We start from the raw sequence: 18,801 nt of genomic DNA on the forward strand, positions 1-18,801 counted from the left end.
GTGTCCTAGGACTGTGCACTTTTGGATTTCTTCCAGGGTTCGCAAATGTTGCCCGGAGTATCCACAATCTTACTAAGAAGTATTGCTCGTTTATGTGGCACAAAGAACAGGTGGAAGCGTTCCAGCAATTCAAAGAGCTTCTTTATACTGCACATACTTATGTTAGCGTATCCGGTCGCGGAAAAAAAGTTCGTTACGGGTACAGATGCTAAAGCATACGTAACAGGTGGAATACTATCACAGATCGTCAATGGACTAGAACAAGTGATCGCATACTATAGAAGAGTCCTCGCAAAGCAGCAGATTAATTACTGCGTGACCAGACGAGAACTGTTAGCTGTGGTTAAGTATGTAAAACATTTCCTTGTACACTTACTTGTACGGTCAACGATTCCAGTTAAGAACAGACCATCCACCATTAACATAGCTACTCTAGTTTAAGCATCCGGAAGGACATATTGCACGGTGGATCGAAAGGCTGCAAAATTACGACTTCCGGATAAAGCATCGAAAAGGGAAACAGCACAGAAATGCTGATGCACTATTTCGGCGACCTCGTGCTATAGAGTGTAAGCGTTGTCGCTTACATCGTCGAAAGATCTGAAGGGATACTTGATATCAGACTAATGCAGTTGCAACCCGATGCTGAGTGCGAACCAAGTACAATAAGAAGAAGTCAATTGAATGATGCTGGCCTAGGAAAGTTTATGGAAGTCCTGTCGGTAAGGCGTAATGGGTACAGTGAAGTAGTCTTAATATAATTAATGAAGTTCTTCTTTGCGTATGGGAAAGTGAAGGTGGAAATCCTCCTCGTTATCTCATTATAGTTTCTAAGTCCAAAATTGCGTCTGTGTTAGGAAGAATTTCCACAAAGTCGGGGTCATCTGGGTATCACAAAAACACTTTAAAAGATTAAGCAACGGTTTGACTGGGTAAGTTGCGGATCATCAGAAGTCGAATGGATTCGAAATTATGCGGTGTGTATGTCAGCAAAAAGCCCAAAGGATGGCAGTCGTGGAAGATTACAGCAATACAACGCAGGTTCACCATTTGAGCGAGTGGCCTTAAATGTTGCGGGCCCGTTTTCAGCAAGTGATTCCGACAACAAATGTCTGCTTGTTGTTATGAACTACTTCCGTAAGTTGAGTTACATTCAGACCAAGAAAGGAAGCTCGAATTCGCAGTATTCAAAGAAGTATGTTGCTTGCTGGAAATTAAGAAAACACATACAACACCCTGGTACCCTCAATCAGATGGAATGGTCGAAGGATTGAACTTGCCCTCTAGAAGAGCAGTTGCGAAAGGTAGTTGGAAAGTGCCCATGGAATTGAGACAAACACGTTGTTCCTGTTGGCCTATCACTCAACTGCACATAAAACTACTGGCTAATCGGCTGCTAGGACCGTTTTTGGAAGCGATCTAAGGCTTCCGGGTGATTTATCGTTCGAAAGAGGAGCCCCTCCTGAAATGGAGACCCCTCAATTGGGAGCTCTACAAGATGGCATGAAAGAATTACACCTTCATGTAGGGCAGCATACCCAGCTAAAGAGTAACAAGATGGAGAACAGATTTGGCCATGAAGTGAACTCCGAAGGGTTCAGCGAAGGTAGTTTGGTACTTCTTATAATCCATAAAGACAGAAAGAGATTTCTCCAAAACTGCCTGTGAATGTCCATACAAGGGGATGAAAAGAATGAATGATGTAGTACTATATCGTATACAGCAATGTAAAACTGGACAGGGTAAAGTCAAAGTAGTGCATCTGGAAAGGTTTGCTCTATTTACACCGAATGATTTGGTGTCTAATTGGGACGACCAGACTTAAGCGGAGGGCGGTGTAGCAATCGCAAACCGACTTGCAAAAATAGCGAGCGAATGAAATGCCAAAACTAAAACATGAATTAGCCTTGATGGCGACAGCAGAAAACGAGAAAGAGCACGATTTCTGAGTCTACAGTTAGATAAGTTAGACGAAGACGTAGAAACGGTGTCTAGTAAGCTGCTACAACAATAGAACTCGCCAGACAATACGAACTGCAAGATCTAGAAATTAAGAAAGTTATTAGATACATTTAGTTAGAAGTTGAACTTGTAAGCGAATAAATGAAAAGTTGTAGAGTAATTTTGTCTTAAGGTGAACGTGTACATGTAAAATAAAGTGTTGGAAATAAAGTAAAGTAAGTGTGTTGCCATTAATTGTTGGCTTTTATCTGACAATCTAGTGATGGTAAGAAAATTAGTAATAATAGTCTTCCTGAACATCAATACTGTTGTTCCAACGATGAACTCCAATTTATGAATTCCATCCCTGAAGTGAGAATCTGGAATCTAGAAGAAAGAAGAATAATTTTTTCTTTTCACTTTCAAACTAAGTCTTTTTTCACGAATGTTTTCCTTCAGCGGGTCTAAAAGGTTACAATAAAATTCAGAATTTACTGTTTACCAATTTACAAGTAATCCACAAACGTAATTTCTTTCGCATTCCAAAAAACTGATGCTTACACCATCTTGGCCGCTTTCTGGGCTCGAACTCCTTTCGAAGCCAAAGAACCATGTTCATACCACATTCTTATTTGGTTTTAGGATCATAGTGATGCTCTAAATATTGCTCAGAAAGTCAAATTCGAATGTTGTTGTTCCATTGTTAGCTAATGCGCCACACATTGTGCACACAGCTTTCTGAAATCCAACACTTCAGTTAAAATATTAACTTCTTTGCCCGAAGCGATGCCTAGGGCTTCTACTAAATCTCTTTCAGTCACTCGACGATTTTTCAATGCGATATCATGTATTTATTCTACGATTTCAGGTGGTGTTGCGGTGTTCGGACGTTTTTGGCGTGGATCGACTTCAAGGCTTGTCCGACCACGTTTAAACTCAGCAACCCATTTTTCTACTGTAATATTCAACATTGCCCTCCGCTTAGGTCTGTTCGTCCCGATTAGACACCAAATCTTTCGACCCGAATAGCGCCAATCTCTCCTGGGGAATCACTCTCCCTTTCCCTTGTCCCACAGCCTCTTTCCACCTGAGTTTGTCTTCGATTGACTGGGTGGTTCTTATGGTTGCTCGGTCTTGAGGTTAAAATCAACTTCGACACCTAGTCGAATGCGTTTGGCAGGTGGCGCAGATTCTTTTTCTTCACAAGCGGCGCTAGTGTCGTTCTTCGCTAACTTAATGGAGCTGCTACTCTCTGCATGATCGGCATCGTCATCATTCTATAGCTCATCAACGGCATTGGCATCGTCTTCATAAATGCTACCTGTACCTCAGCAATTGCCGTTGGTTTCATAGATGGCATCCGATGATTTTGATTTCGCTTACAAAAGGATGATATAAAGTAGTATGTAGATTCATTGCTTTCAAATTTGTTGCATGCATTGTCCGAGTTGTCGGATTTTAATTCAGATTTGGCGGCTTTAGACTCATTTTTATCCATTTTCAGTTAACTTCATATTTCGTTGCTATTTAGACTCTTTTGATTTCATTTTGACGGTTTTTGACGGTGGTACCTTCCATTTTGTTAGCTTTCGTGACGTCTGCTTTCTCAACATTATTTTTGTTTGCATTGTCGAGTTGAGTTTTCGTCCTCAGGAAATTCGGTGCCTTTGTAAATCTTTTCTCCATCAATTTCATCAGATTCCTCTTCGTTTCCAGTTGGGACGTCATATGATTCTTTTCTGCTTCTACAATGGGCTCCTCATATATTATAACGCCATCTGGGTTGTCAATAACGTAATAGCATTCCCTTAATAACTTCTGATTGATCTTCAAGTGTGTCCGCAGTTTTCTTTTCGTCTTTCTAATAAACTACGTCCTCGTCAGTTTCCACTTTATAATGCTCAAGATGGTTTTCCCCCAGCTGCACATTTATCTGTGACAACAACTCTGTGGGTACTTATGACATCTGTGCTGAGATTTTTGCCCACTGCAATGACAATTGCAACCATAATGCAGCCATAATCTCGCTCCAGTCTATTTCTGGAGACGATTCTAGATTCTTTACTTTGGTCGACGACTCGTCAGCTTCAATCTAGAACACATATTGGTTAACATCGACTCCCTCCGCCTCCATAGCCTCGAGGACCGTGCTTGTAACTCTGCCTTGTTTCCAGTAGTTAGCAAGCCACGTGTTCCAACTCTTTCTTAAGATGCTGAATCTTGAATCTTCACTTAGCTTTGCTATTTTCACTATCCTGTTCCGGGAACTTTATTCAACAATCCCACTTCTGACACGAATTATTATGAATCTCGTTACGTTAAAATTCAAATAAACTTCTTGCAATAATTCCTCTGAGTTCGATTACTGGATTGTCAAATAAAAGTTACAACTTAATGGCAACACCACTTGCTTCAGTGAATCACTTTATTTACTTCACGTTTACTTGTTTACACGTTTATCTTAAGACCCTATGCGCCTGCACCTCTGCTTATATACATGTCCTTAATAACTATCGGGATTTCTAGACGCAGCTCGTAACTTCTGTCGAGTTGTGTCCCACCATCTGCTATCGCCATCAAGGCGAATTCATGTTTTTGTTTTGGCATCTCGTTCGCTCGCTATTGTTGCCAGTCGGTTTTCAAAGTTACCCCTTCGCTAATTGTACTAAATGATGGCGAAAAGTCCTTATACACTTTCAACATTCGTTCATAAATATTCTTTGCTTTAAAGCTTTCCAAAAATAAAAATTCAATCACTGCACGATCATATGATTTTTTCTAATGTAGAAACCGCTGTGACATGTCGATACTAAATGGCTTTTACACCAAGAATGAATTGACAAATTGAAATGAAGAGTATACAAACATAACAAAATAAAACTTAGGCTAGTAGCCACACCCTTATTAAACAACTTAGTACATATATTCCTTTACCCGGCTTCAAACTATATTAAGAGAGTGAAACATTGCTAATATATATTAATTATTACTTTGAAAAGTACCTTGTATTTGTACGAGTATGTTTATATGTGATCTGCATGTTCCTAAATCACATAGTTTTTAAATACAATTATGATACTTTAAGATTTGCTTTATTAAAAAAGTTGCCGATGCAAACTTTCTTGGCAGCAAACTTTTCCACTTTCCTTATGGCGTTATGGTTTGGCCAATATGTTACAGCAGCTGATTGCTGGGGCTGTGGTTTAGCCTATAGCGTCGCTATAATCCCTTTTGTATCCTACATGTGACAAATACTTTTCTGAACATACTATGACAATTCATTTACGAGCTACATGGCTTGTAACGCAAGTTAATCACAATTGTTGTAAATGCCGAGTGTACAAATTGAAAATAAAGCGTACCATATCGAAATGAAAATGTGGAATTAACTGAGTGAATACACTTTTAACTTTTATAGGTAATTAGATTTAAAAAGGACTCGAGTCCATATACTTATATATGGATCGGGAATAATGTTGAAGAATATTAGTGTTTCCTCGACAAAAGTTATTTCATGTTTTTTTCACGCAGAAATATGGGCTTATCTTTTGACGCACATTTCTTGTACCCTTTGGCGACCAATTTAAAAGACGTGCGCTGCCCACTTGTTGCACTGTGCCCATTTGTTCCTCGAGACCAAGAGTCGCAAGCAAGTTATATAAATTGCTTTCATTACTTTTCTACCATCCCTGCGGCTTGCCCTTTGTCGTTCAACCATCGAAATTTATTGGGCCTCCAGCAGCTTTGACCTCATATAATCTGTTTATTCTATTAGAAATGACGCTGCTCAGCTGATGAGAATTGTAAAATGTAAAGATTGTAACAACCTGAAATCCGGATTCCATTGATTTTAGGCCTGAGCTTGCGAAATCTCTTTGTTATTTCATAAAAAAAGGCGACTAGATGTATAGAGACCCTTCTTCTTTTGTAATTAAAAATTTTAATATTCCCAGCAGACACGAAACACTTTTATTAATTCATTCATTTATTTTTTTATTTTAAGAATATATGCTACTTAATGATTTTGAATATGTGCAATATGTGCAACCCTTCAATACCAATTTCATATATAAATACATATATGTTAAAGCTCATGTCTATTCAGACAAGCCTGCTTCAATTATCGCATTGGAAGACAACATTAAAGCATTTATATGTGAGATACCGGCCGAAACATTGGAAAGAGTATGTCAAAATTGGACTAAGCGGATGGACCATTTGAAGCGCAGTCGCGGTCAACATTTGCATGAAATAATCTTCAAACATTAAATTATATGGACTGTACTATCGATTAAAAAAAAAATTTCATGCATTTTTCTGAATTTTACGTTTGATTTTTTGAGAAACTTTCCTATAGCTCTTAAAAAATCACCCTTTATAAATGTAGGTTACTCTAATATTTAGCGAACTTTGATCACACATAAACTAGAACTAGTCCCTGGTATCGCCAAGAGATTGTAGCGAGGCATACAATTTTACTCTGCACGCGGCGTTGTTTCCGTTTCAAAGTTAAATTGCAGTACTATTGCATACGTATGTACAGAACATACATAGGTATGTATATAGGTGTCGAAGCTAAGAGACACGGCTGTTTGAGTTTGATAAGTGAACTGGAACTGTTCCACTTTTATTGATGCACATATTTCATTATATCAACAGGAGTAATGTTAATATCAGAGTATTGTACAATATTATATATGAATCGTATCACTTCAATAAGTATGTATATACATTGATATAAGAAGTATGGATTAGTTGAAACCAATTTTAGATTTCTTTAGAAAGCAGTATGCACATATACGAATGAAGTTAATGTATAGGATGGGCCATGCAAAATTTGCTTTTTGAATCTGTTAGCAACGCAGTTTTGGTTATAGTATGTATTGGCAGCACTGTTTTGGTTGTGGCCTGTGTTGGCAGCACAGCTGGGTGATAGAACGTGCTAGCAGCTGAGTAATTGAAATCGGAAAACCATTTCGACCTGGTGACACATTCGACGGTTCAAAAGTAGATTTGCAGCCAGAGCGAACAATGGATACGCTAGCGTCCAGCATCACTGAATTCGTTTATGACCCTGAATTTAACCTCACTTTTGAAACGTGGTACGCTCGCTACGAAGATTTGTTCTTGGTAGATGCCAATAAGCTCGATGAAGCAGCAAAGGTCAGACCCCTATTAAGAAAACTAAGCACTAGTGTCCACAGCAAATACGTTGACTATATCTTACCTAGACGCTCAAGAGAATTTGACTTCGCCAGTACTGTAGACAAATTAAAGCAATTATTTGGAAATCAAAAATCTCAATTCAGTATGAGGTACAACTGCCTTCAAATGAAAAAATCATCACACATGGATTTTAGAACATACGCAGCGGAGGTAAATAAACAGTGTGAAAGTTTCAAATTAAGTACAATAACATAACGTTGGATCAATTCAAATGCTTAATATTCGTAATGGGACTTAAAGACGGATCAGACTTCGATATAAGAACCCGAATGTTAACTAAATTGGACACAGAAGCCGACACAATTAATCTTGACGCACTATCAAGAGAATGACAACGAATAAAAAATTTAAAATTGGACACAACACTGGTAGAAAAGAAAAATTACGAATGGCAGGTAAACAAATTGCTTGCAAATGAGCAAAAATTAAAGAAGCCGAAAACACCTTGTTGGTTTTGTGGAGCCATGCACTACGTACGTGATTGCACTTACAAAAATAATAGCTGTGAGAAATGTCACAAAATGGGACACAAAGAAGGATATTGCAAAATAAAATGAAGATCGACAGCAAAACAAAGCACCTGCAACAAAGGTCAAAATAAAGGTTACAACAAAGGGAAAACAAACACTCAACATTTGCGAACGAACAGTATATACCAAGCAAACAGTATCACAATAATGTCCCAACGTAAATATGTGAATGTGAAAATCAACAACGTGGAAGTCAAGCTCCAGTTTGATACAGGGTCCGACATCACAATAATTTCGAAAGCTAGTTTCAAGAAATTAGGTTTGGCAAACACCAAGGAAGTTACGCATTTCGCGAGAAGTGCAACTGGTGAGTTACCCCTGTACACAAAATTTGTGAGCAAAGTGGTGCTGAACGGAATAACAAAACTCCTGACGTGTTTTGTCACTACAATCAATCTTAATGTGTTTGGTTTGGATTGGATATCTGCATTTCAACTCGAGGATATGCCTCTCAGTACTATTTGTAATCATATTTCGTCGAAAAAACAGGCAAGTATCGTTCCAATACAAAAAACTTACGATAAATCACTACTTAACGATTTTTATCCAGCACTTTTCGACAAACAACTAGGCCTCTGTAATAAAACTAAAGCGCATTTAGTTGTAAAGGCTAATTGTCAACCTGTTTTCCGTCCAAAGCGAGTCGTCGCTTACGCAATTCAACACCTAGTTGAATCAGAATTACAAAGACTGCAAGATCTAAACGTAATTTCTCCAGTTAATTACTCAAATTGGGATGCGCCAATTGTGGTAATAAAAAAGCCAAATGGCAGCATACGCCTATGCGCTGACTTTTCGACAGGTCTAAACGATGCTTTGCAAACTTATCAATATCCTCTGCCTCTACCTGAAGACATTTTCGCTAAACTTAGCAATGCCACAGTTTTCAGTCATATCGATTTATCTGACGCATTTCTCCAAGTAGAAGTTGACGATTCTTCCAAAGAGCTTCTCACAATAAACACCCATATGGGTCAATTCAGATATAATCGCATGGTATTCAGCGTTAAGACATTTCCAGCAATTTTCCAACAGATAATGGACCAAATGCTGGCAGGTTTAAACAACACGGCGGCATACATCGACGATATTTTTGTTTCGGGTAAGAACCAAGCAGACCACGACGCAAATTTGCGCGAAGTCTTACTTCGTATACAGCAATACGGTTTCAAATTAAAAGTAGACAAATGTAAATTTTCTTAACACGAAATGGCCTACTTAGGGTACATTCTCAATAAAGACGGCATTAGTCCAGATCCGAAGCACATCGATGCAATCAAATATATGCCAGAACCGACCAATCAATCAGAATTAAGATCATTTTTGGGTGCGATAAATTTTTATGGGAAATTTATTAACCACATGCGAGATTTTCGAGGTCCATTAGACGAGCTGCTACAAAAGAATAAAACGTGACGTTGGACAAACGTTCAGCAAACATGTTTTGATAGCCTAAAAGATATTTTATCATCAAAGCTTCTACTAACACACTATGACCCAACAAAAGGTATAATAGTGGCAGCCGATGCATCTAACTTTGGTCGAAAATTTAAACTACAAACTGATCACAAGCCTCTACTTGCCATATTCGGTAATAAGGCGGGAATCAGTGCACACCAAGCAAATAAACTTCAGCGATGGGCAGTTAAATTGTTTGCATACGATTTCGTATTAAAATTTATATCAACAAATAGTTTTGGTTACGCTGACGTTTTGTCACGCTTGATAAGCAATACACTCAACCCGTCAGAAGATTATGTTATTGCATTAATTGAATTTGAATCTGAAATAAAGCAAATTTTAGATGAATCGATTAACAAGTTGCCGATTACAAGTAAAATGGTCAGATACGAAACAGCGAAGGACCTTATACTTTCAAACATTGTTAGATATATAACTGAAGGGTGGCCAATCAAATGTGCCAATATTGAATACTAGCCGTATTTTAACCGGAAAGACAGCATAAGTATAGTCGAAGGTTGTTTAATGTTCGGTCGACGAATTATAATACCAACAATTTTCCAAAGGCGTATACTTAAAGCAATTCATCGTGGTCATCCAGGAATACAGTATACTAAAGCCATTGCGCGCAACTACGTGTATTGGTCGAACATCGACGCTGACATTGAAAATATGGTCAAAACCTGTCCGAACTGCATCGCAGCGGCCAAAATGCCAACGAAGACTAGTTTACATCCCTGGCCAAGGCCTTTCGGACCATGGGAGCGACTTCATATTGATTACGCTGGTCCAATTGATTCGTATTATTATCTTGTAGTTATCGACGCGTTTTCAAAATGGCTAGAAGTAATTCGAACAAAGTCGATTACAGCTGCGCTAACGATTTTTAGTTTGAATGAGATTTTTGCTAGATTTGGATTGCCGAAAACAATAGTATCTGATAGTGGCACTCAATTTACCAGTCACCAATTCCAGCAATTTGTAGCAGAGCACGGCATTCAACACATTCGCAGCAGTCCTTACCATCCCATGTTCAACGGTCAAGCTGAGAGGTTTGTGGATACTTTCAAACGGGCACTAAAAAAGTTGAACGGGGGTATCTGCACAAAAGCTTATAGTATTTTTACAAGTTTACAGATCCACACCAAATAAGCAGCAATAAACAACTAAAAATGAAAAATCAGTTTAATAGAAAGCACGGTGCTAAGCAAAAGCATTATGAGATCCAAGACGTTGTTTTCATAGGCGTGCACAAAAGCAAAGACAGTTTCAAATGGATGAAAGGAACGGTGGTTGAACGCATGGGGAAAGTTTTGTACAACATACGATTGCAGAACGGTAAGATTATTCGATGTCATGCGAATCAAATGCGAAAATGTTTTGAAGGAAGCTCATCAGTGATGGAAAACGAAGTTGTATGCAATGACAAAATACTGGCGGAAGCGTTTCAATTATATGAAATCGCACCACAGCACGTTTTAAACCATAATCCTACACCAGCTAATAATCCAAACGAGGCGTTGGAACAGTTGGAACAGGTACCATTACCATCGCAATCTGAGATTGGAACAACTAACAATGGGCAGACACGCGATAACGATATGCAAAGCATGGGGACTGGAAACCAAACCACATCAGTGCAACCGTATGTACGACCGCAACGTATTCGTAAACCAGTTGACCGTTTTAAACCAACTTGAGAAAAACTTATCCGATAAATATACTAAAAAAAAGGAGGTGTGTTGGCAACGCAATTTTGGTTATAGTGTGTGTTGGCAACACTGTTTTGGTTATGGCCTGTGTTGGCAGCGCAGCTGGCTGATTGAAACCGGAAAACCATTTCGACCTTAATTAAATAAAATAATTAAAAACCGAAAAGGAAGTTTTTTTTGCTTACAAGATCCGGAAATCCAACAGAATCGGCTATAAAAAAAACTAATCAATATTTTTTCAAAATTTTTTATTTTGAAGATTGAATATTCTCATTTATGAATGAAAAATAATATCGTTCAAATGACTGCCACGACTGGCTTTACAGTAGGCCATTCGATCAACCCAATTTTTAAGCACATTTTCGATTGTTTGGGCTCTAATTTCATGAATGGCAACTTCGATTTCGTGTTTTAAAGCATCAATCGTCTCTGGATGGTTCGCATAGCATTTGTCTTTAACGGCTTCCCACAAAAAATAATCCAACGTACTTAAATCACAGCTCCGAGGCGGCCAATTGATATCGGAATTTCGGCTGATTATTCGGTTTTCAAAAACGGTAGCCAAAAGTTCGAGTGTAACTTTGGCAGTGTGACAAGTTGCACCGTCCTGTTGAAATCAAATGTCGTCCATGTCATCCTCTTCAATTTTTGGAAACAACTCGTTGTTCAAAAAGCAAACGCTATATGGCCCACCCTGTAGTAGAAATGGAAGCAGAAACCCATCTACACGATATGTTGTATATAGGTTAGATAAGGTTAGTGAGGTTGCTTGTTTAAGACAAGACACTCGGTGGCCCTAAGGCCCATTGTGATATCGGCATCTCTTTTCCTTCCCCTAAGTTGCTTAAACCACTTAGAATTTTTTTATGAAAGTAACTAATCCCTCCAGTGAGACATTTTGCAAATTTCCCAGGTCCTCAAATGAATAATCGCCAAGATGTTGGACACGGCTTTTTTGAAGTGCAGAACATTCACAGAGGATGTTTTGCACCGACTCAATTTCTGCTTTATATTCACAGATCATGCAGAAGTCATGGGGAGGTACACCCATTCTACTGGCTAGGATGCTAATAGTGCAGTGACCCGTTTGGTAATATGGTAGTTTTAGTTTTCTTGTAGAGAGGTTAGGAAAGTCGAGCCCAATTGTATAGTTTTCTGCTGCTTACGTTTTAACCCTTTACGATCGACAAATTTCTCTGATGGGAGTACCAGCTAGTCGGAGCAAATTTAGGTTTTCGGAGTTATTTCCCCCTTAGTGATTTAAAGCAAATATGTATATAGATATTAGAAAACACAGAATTCGTTGATTGTGTATAATAGTAATTACTTACTGTAAGCGTATATATATGGCGTTATAAGTGAAAAAATTTCCTCTTAATGACACCTTGTCTCGACTGCAAAGGGTTGAATGTATTTTCAAGAAGAACGCAATGAACAATTTGAGTTGCGGTAGTATCACATACATATGTATTGTGCATATCTGTGGACATGTGACAAAACAGTAATAGTCCGGGAGCCAGGGGTCGATTTTGGACTACGTTTTTATACCCTTAAATTCTTGACTATACTTGTGATTTAGCTCTCATGAATAACGAAAGTGAACGTCAGCGGGCGTACCCGCGGTGGGTGTGATTGCGGGAGCGTACGAAACGTGTCGAAAATAAATTTCTACCAACTCATTTTATACCGGCAGAAATTATTTTCAAGTATTGTTAACATTTAGTAGAATAAAAAAAATAGTCAGCTGCGCCGTAGGTCAGCTGAACGCAATGATACACTCTTGCTTCGGCTGACGGTCTTCCCACCACTATAAACGCAGCTGACTATTATTATTATATTTTCATATGTGTCGAAAATTATGTAAAAAAATTTCAATCGGTATAAGTAGTTTTACTTTTTAATTTATTTTACAAGTTCGCCTATTCAGCTGACTATTTTCCCCGCGCAGCTGACTATTTTTTTTCATTCTACTCAATGTCAACAATACACAGAAAAAATTTCAGCCGGTATTAATTGAGTTGTTATAGTTCGGCCGCCGTACCCGAATGGGTTGGTGCGCGACTACCATTCGGAGTTCACAGAGAGAACGTCGGTTCGAATCTCGGTGAAAATACCAAAATTAAGAAAAATATTTTTCTAATAGCGGTCGCCCCTCGGCAGGCAATGGCAAACCTCCGAGTGTATTTCTGCCATGAAAAAGCTCCTCATAAAATATCTGCCGTTCGGAGTTGGCTTGAAACTGTAGGTCCCTCCATATGTGAAACAACATCAAGGCGCACAACACAAATACGAGGAGGAGCTCGGCCAAATACCCAAAAAGGGTGTACGCGCCAATTATATATATATATTATATATGGTTGTTATAAGTTTTTTTTTCGACACGTTTCGAAGCATCCCACGCACGTACCCATCGCTATTGTACTACAGTATTAAAATCAATCGGCATGAAATGATGACGCTCTTTCATGGAAATGTTAATGTTTTAATCCAAATGTTACTAAAAAGGATTTTAGGCTAAGGCTAAGTAATCGGCTGATTAATCGATTAAACACTCAGTTATTTAAAAGTGATTTGCCGACTTTAGTCGTCTTGTCGTGAGTCCACAAATACGTAGTTCTAGATTTTGATCGTACTTGCCCAAATATATGTCATACATGTATGTATATGTAGTTATCTTCTCACATTATTCAGTTGAACAATTTGATTGCATGAATTCACATACATATATAGAACTTTTAGACGTTTCCCTCATAACTATGTTCATCAATTTTTTTCTTCTTACTCATAACACTAACTATATCTTATAATATACTAACTGGATATATTAGTATAATAACTGTATAAAAATAGCTATTTTGAACGTATAAATTATGATGTTCCTAATTTGGCTTTTTACATACATACTTCTTTTTACAATGTTCAATTAAAGACTGTAGACTATTACTACATCTAGGATAAATAGTGAATGTTGTTATTTACTCCCGACATCTTCTACGACTAAATTTTATTTAGTTTTAAGTCGCTCTTGCTTGCATTTATATAATAAGGCCTCTTATATTCGCTGTTTCTCCACTCGCTTTCTCTATGCTCGATTAACTTGACGAAAAATTAGCATGCGAAAGCAACAACAAAGTTATCGAGTAAGATTCGCCGCTAGCGAGTATGATTATTGCTCATTAGACTGTGCCTTACAAGCACATGCAATTTAAGGCAACTCTATTCCCGCCTTGCCGGTATATGTTCATTTATTCGCCACTTGCTAACGCTTGGCGAAAAGAAGAGACCTATAATAACACAAAACATGCACACAATAACTTTCGGTTTGTTACGAGGCAAGGCACTGTTAGAAGCAACACCGGACGAAAATCTCTCTTGGCGCAAGCTCGAAGCTGATTGAATTTAAATGAGCAGCGCAAGTTAATAAAGCGAGAAGTAAGACAACGCAGCAGTATTGCAATTTAAAAGTATGTAATAGGGTTGAAAAACAAATATAAAAATATAATTATTACAGGCTTGTAAAACGCGGAATGCTCATTTGGTATTAAAAATGTCAGCATTATTTTTTTTCATTCGAAAAACGCAGAAAGTAAAGTGGAATGTTAATGTACATATGTACATATTTTCCATTTCTGCTACTTATATATGTAAATATGTACATGATATTCTACGTACTTTTTACGTCGTCCCAAAGATGTTCTATTGAACTTAATTCGGATTCGAAGATGCCCAGACCAAAATGCCTACGAAAAACTTTTTTGCAACACGATAATTGTGTTTCGGATTATTGTCTTGTTGCAATTTCCAAATCACCGGTAAATTCTCTTCCGCATCAGGTAGCATTATCATCCATTTTACCTTCAATACGTCCATATTACCTTGAATACGATGAATTGGCCTGACACCATTTCACGAAAAGCAGCTCCACACCATTATTGAGCCTACCCCATGTTTTATGATTGGTGAAACGAACTTGGCGTCGAATGCTGCACGTTTTGCCCGACGCACGTTCTTCCTACCAACTTCGGCATTCTCGTTGCGATGCTGTTACTAATGGCTTCGTCCGTGCCAGTCGAACAAGACGTTCTGCTTCTGCCAATGACTTTTTCCGGTGAACAAACATTCATCGATGGATGTTAGCAGCACTCTTCCCAGGATCCTATTTTTACAATCTAACAATCATCCTATCAATCTAGCTAGTATAGTAGTGTTCCGCGCATTCTTCTGGCATTTTTCTGGAAACGTTTTCTTCTGTTTTGCTGCCATCGTTTTGAAACATTTAATTGTGTTGAAATATCATTATAGGATACTCTGGTCTTTTGATTGCTTTTCGAACAGTTGGAGTTCAGTTCTTCACTTTCGACATTATTGCATCGTTTCAACTAAAATAAAGTGCTGTAAGAATACTCCAGTTACTTTATTTTTTACTTACTTTCCAGTTACAATATAAAACAGAAAACAATTCACAAAATTTTGGACGAACACCGAATCGTTCTTAAGTATATTTCTCACAAAAATATCAGAGCTCATACTAAAATAAATTTGAACCCTTTAAGAGAAATAAATAAACGAAAGCATTACAATTAAATTGATCAGGCCCATATATGGCATGTACAGGGTGGGCCATATAGCGTTTGCTTTTTGAACCACCTATTTTTTTTAAAAATGATAACACAAATGACATGTCAAATGTGTTCATAATTTACTTAAAGGTTTGACATTTACGAAAAGGAACGCTTTACGCTTGAACAAAATTGGGAAATATTGAAAACCTATTTGCAAAGTGGTGAGTCTTCTTCTTTTTTCTGATGAAGCTCATTTTCACATCGGTGGCTACGTCAATAAGCAAAATTGTCGGATTTGGGGCTCAGAAAATCCTGTAGAGAAGCAAATGCATCCACAACGAGTCACTGTTTGGTGCGGTTTTTGGTCTGGCGGCATCATCGGGCCATTTTTTTTCGAAAATGGGCTCAATGGGCTCATGCTCAACGAGTTGTTTCCAAAAATTGAAGAGGATGACATGGACGACATTTGGTTTCAACAGGACGGTGCAACTTGTCACACTGCCAAAGTTACACTCGAACTTTTGGCTACCGTTTTTGAAAACGGAATAATCAGCCGAAATTCCGATATCAATTGGCCGCCTCGGAGCTGTGATTTAAGCCCGTTGGATTATTTTTTGTGGGGAGACGTTAAGGACAAATGCTATGCGAACCATCCAGAGACGATTGATGCTTTAAAACACGAAATCGAAGTTGCCATTCATGAAATTGGAGCCCAAACAATCGAAAATGTGCTTAAAAATTGGGTTGATCGAATGGCCTACCGTAAAGCCAGTCGTGGCAGTCATTTGAACGATATTATTTTTCATTCATAAATGGGAATATTCAATCTTCAAAATAAAAAAAAAAGTTTGAAAAAATATTGATTGGTGTTTTTTTTATAGCCGATTCAAAAAGCAAATTTTACGTGGCCCACCCTATATAATATATAAGTGACGCGTGCGTTCAGTGTTATGTATGCGCCCAAGCTTTTCTTCGAATTTGTGATGTGCGTCTTATTCCAATCTGAAAAAATGTGTGGTGTGCGTCTTAAGCTACGGCAACACGCTCATGCATTTGCAGTCCAGCAGCTCATATGTGTGCGTGTCGGGTGCATGACGTTTGTCCGCGAAAAAATCTAAAATTTTTGATTTTCATCATGCAAAAGCCGAAAACAAGTATGTGTGACACGAAAAAAGTACGTATATCACCCGACACGCACACATATAAGCTACTGAACAGCAAATGCGTGAGCGTGTCGCCGTAGCTTTATTGCAATCGAGCAATAGCCGCAGTTTAAAAAAACACTTTTTTTCATGATGTTCACAATTGGCCTTCCCCGAAAAACTGAATGACAGCCACGCATAAACTCACTCGCAGTGGCTATAAATTGTACAAGTACGCTAGTTAGCTTTTGGTGAAATAATTGTTTCATCTCTTTAGATTTCCCCTACAGAGTAATTCAAAATGTGAGACCATTTTCATATATTATTGAAAAAAACACAAAAGATTATTATTTAAAATAAAACAATGATTTGTAGATTTTTGTTATTTTGTATGCTCTGTGGTTTATAAATTTCGTAATTTGTATTTCGTTACTGTTCATTAAAATCTTTATATAATCAATATAACTAACTATTTTTAAAGTATTGAAAGCTAATGATTTGTATATACTTATGTAACACTCTCTTTAATAACTCAACGCCAACGATAACAAAATGTTGCAGACTATGGCTGCCACGAAGCGCAATGCCGGATTAACGTCAGCTGTACCTCGAGCAACATTGAATGACGAAGAACTGGTATGTTTTCTTACACTAATATATATATGCTATATATTTATATTCACAAATATACGATACTCACATTATCAGCATGTAAAGAGCAAAATCAACACCTAATTGAAGTATAGAGTCTGTCTAATGGAAGTGTGAAAAACTTATAGTTCGGTTATAAAAAAATATAATTGAATAGACGTATCCTTTTCGCAATAAGCGTTATAAATTTGTTAGTTTTGTTAGAAATTTAGAAAGCGTACGGTGTTTTTTTTTTAAATAAGTCCCTCGTATGAAAAACGAGTTGAAGTAGTGTTCCTATGTACACACTTTAATGCCCTACAAATCTCACGTGCATCTGCAGCAAAATATTTGAAGAAGTCGAAGAGGTTCATAAATCATAGCTGGCCACTAAATTGAACTACCACAAATTTGTTTGTGGTAATTAAAAGAAAGGGTTTTATCATCACTAAATCTTCAGTTTCTCAGTGTTTTGCATTTATTATTTAGTGCACTATGTCCAACTATGTCATAAGTAAGCAGTATACCGAAGTTAAAAACGTTTACGGCTTCCCGGACACAAAACAAAAACACCATTTCAAAGCAAGATCAGAAGATCATTGATTTGTTTGAAACAAAGCAGAAGTTATCGTTGCGTGAAGCAGAACCAGATTTAATAAAAAGTGGTGTTTATGTATCCAAAGATGCGATTCGAGGGCTTTACGTACAGAAGACCTCAAATTCCGGAGCACATAGGAAAAACCGCTAGTCTCATTATCACACATTTAGAAAATACTTGCATGGACTAAGGCAAATTCAGACGGACGAATAGTTGCACACGCCGGCCCTGGTGTACTGCTTATAATCGACAACTTCAACGAACTGTTATTTCAGTTTACTGCCAATTTGAATGCAGTTTTGATTAATAAAATTTAAAAAAAGGATTATTACTGTCAGCTGCGAATATGTTTGGAAGAACTAGATGGCTTTGAATTTTGCAAGAAAACAACCATCCCAAGCATCGAAGCCAAAGGTGTGAACAGTGAAACCAGCAAAATGGGATTGCAATGTTGGATTGGCCCTCTCAAAATGTTAGGGCTATAGTTTGGCGAAAGATCAAATAAATGTATAATTTTTTTTTTAGCTCCTAGTGGAGCATAGGGCAATAACTACTCCAGAACGCAATCGGATACAATTTCGCGCAATGACCCTCAGTTAGCTCCATGATATCATACGCCGAGCGTTCCCATTTTGGATTCCGTTGATCTTCGCCAGGTTATACGAGGTCTTTTAACTGCACGTCCTACTTGTTGTAACGGACTCCATCGTGACGCTTGCTCAAACGAAAAAAAAGATGGATGGTCGAACAGTTATCAAGACAAATTCGGTTGATTTGGAGCCTATTGCCTCCAATCAGCGCAAAAATTAATACAAAGTATGACTCGGAGATGTGAGCCATTATAGCTAAGGGATACATTTTATTGAATATGCTACGTATAATAAATATTATTGTATAAACACATGCAATGTAGTTTTTAGTCGAATTAGTAAACAAAATTCTAAGATACATTTTTCTATACGTTTCTATTGGACAGAATGCATGTGCATATATTAAATG

At 37.8% G+C, this 18,801-nt stretch overlaps 1 protein-coding gene across 1 annotated transcript in view; it reads left to right on the forward strand.

The window, feature by feature from the left end:
• LOC128869190 (uncharacterized) overlaps nucleotides 1-18,801 on the forward strand; it is a 586,599-nt gene that overhangs the window by 181,805 nt on the left and 385,993 nt on the right. Inside the window, exon 4 of the mRNA XM_054111701.1 lies at nucleotides 17,136-17,210. Within this exon, the coding sequence (XP_053967676.1) occupies nucleotides 17,136-17,210 (75 nt within the window). The remainder of the gene's footprint in view (nucleotides 1-17,135; nucleotides 17,211-18,801) is intronic.

Source organism: Anastrepha ludens, chromosome X (genome assembly GCF_028408465.1).
Source record: "Anastrepha ludens isolate Willacy chromosome X, idAnaLude1.1, whole genome shotgun sequence".
Taxonomy (NCBI): Eukaryota; Metazoa; Arthropoda; class Insecta; order Diptera; family Tephritidae; genus Anastrepha; species Anastrepha ludens.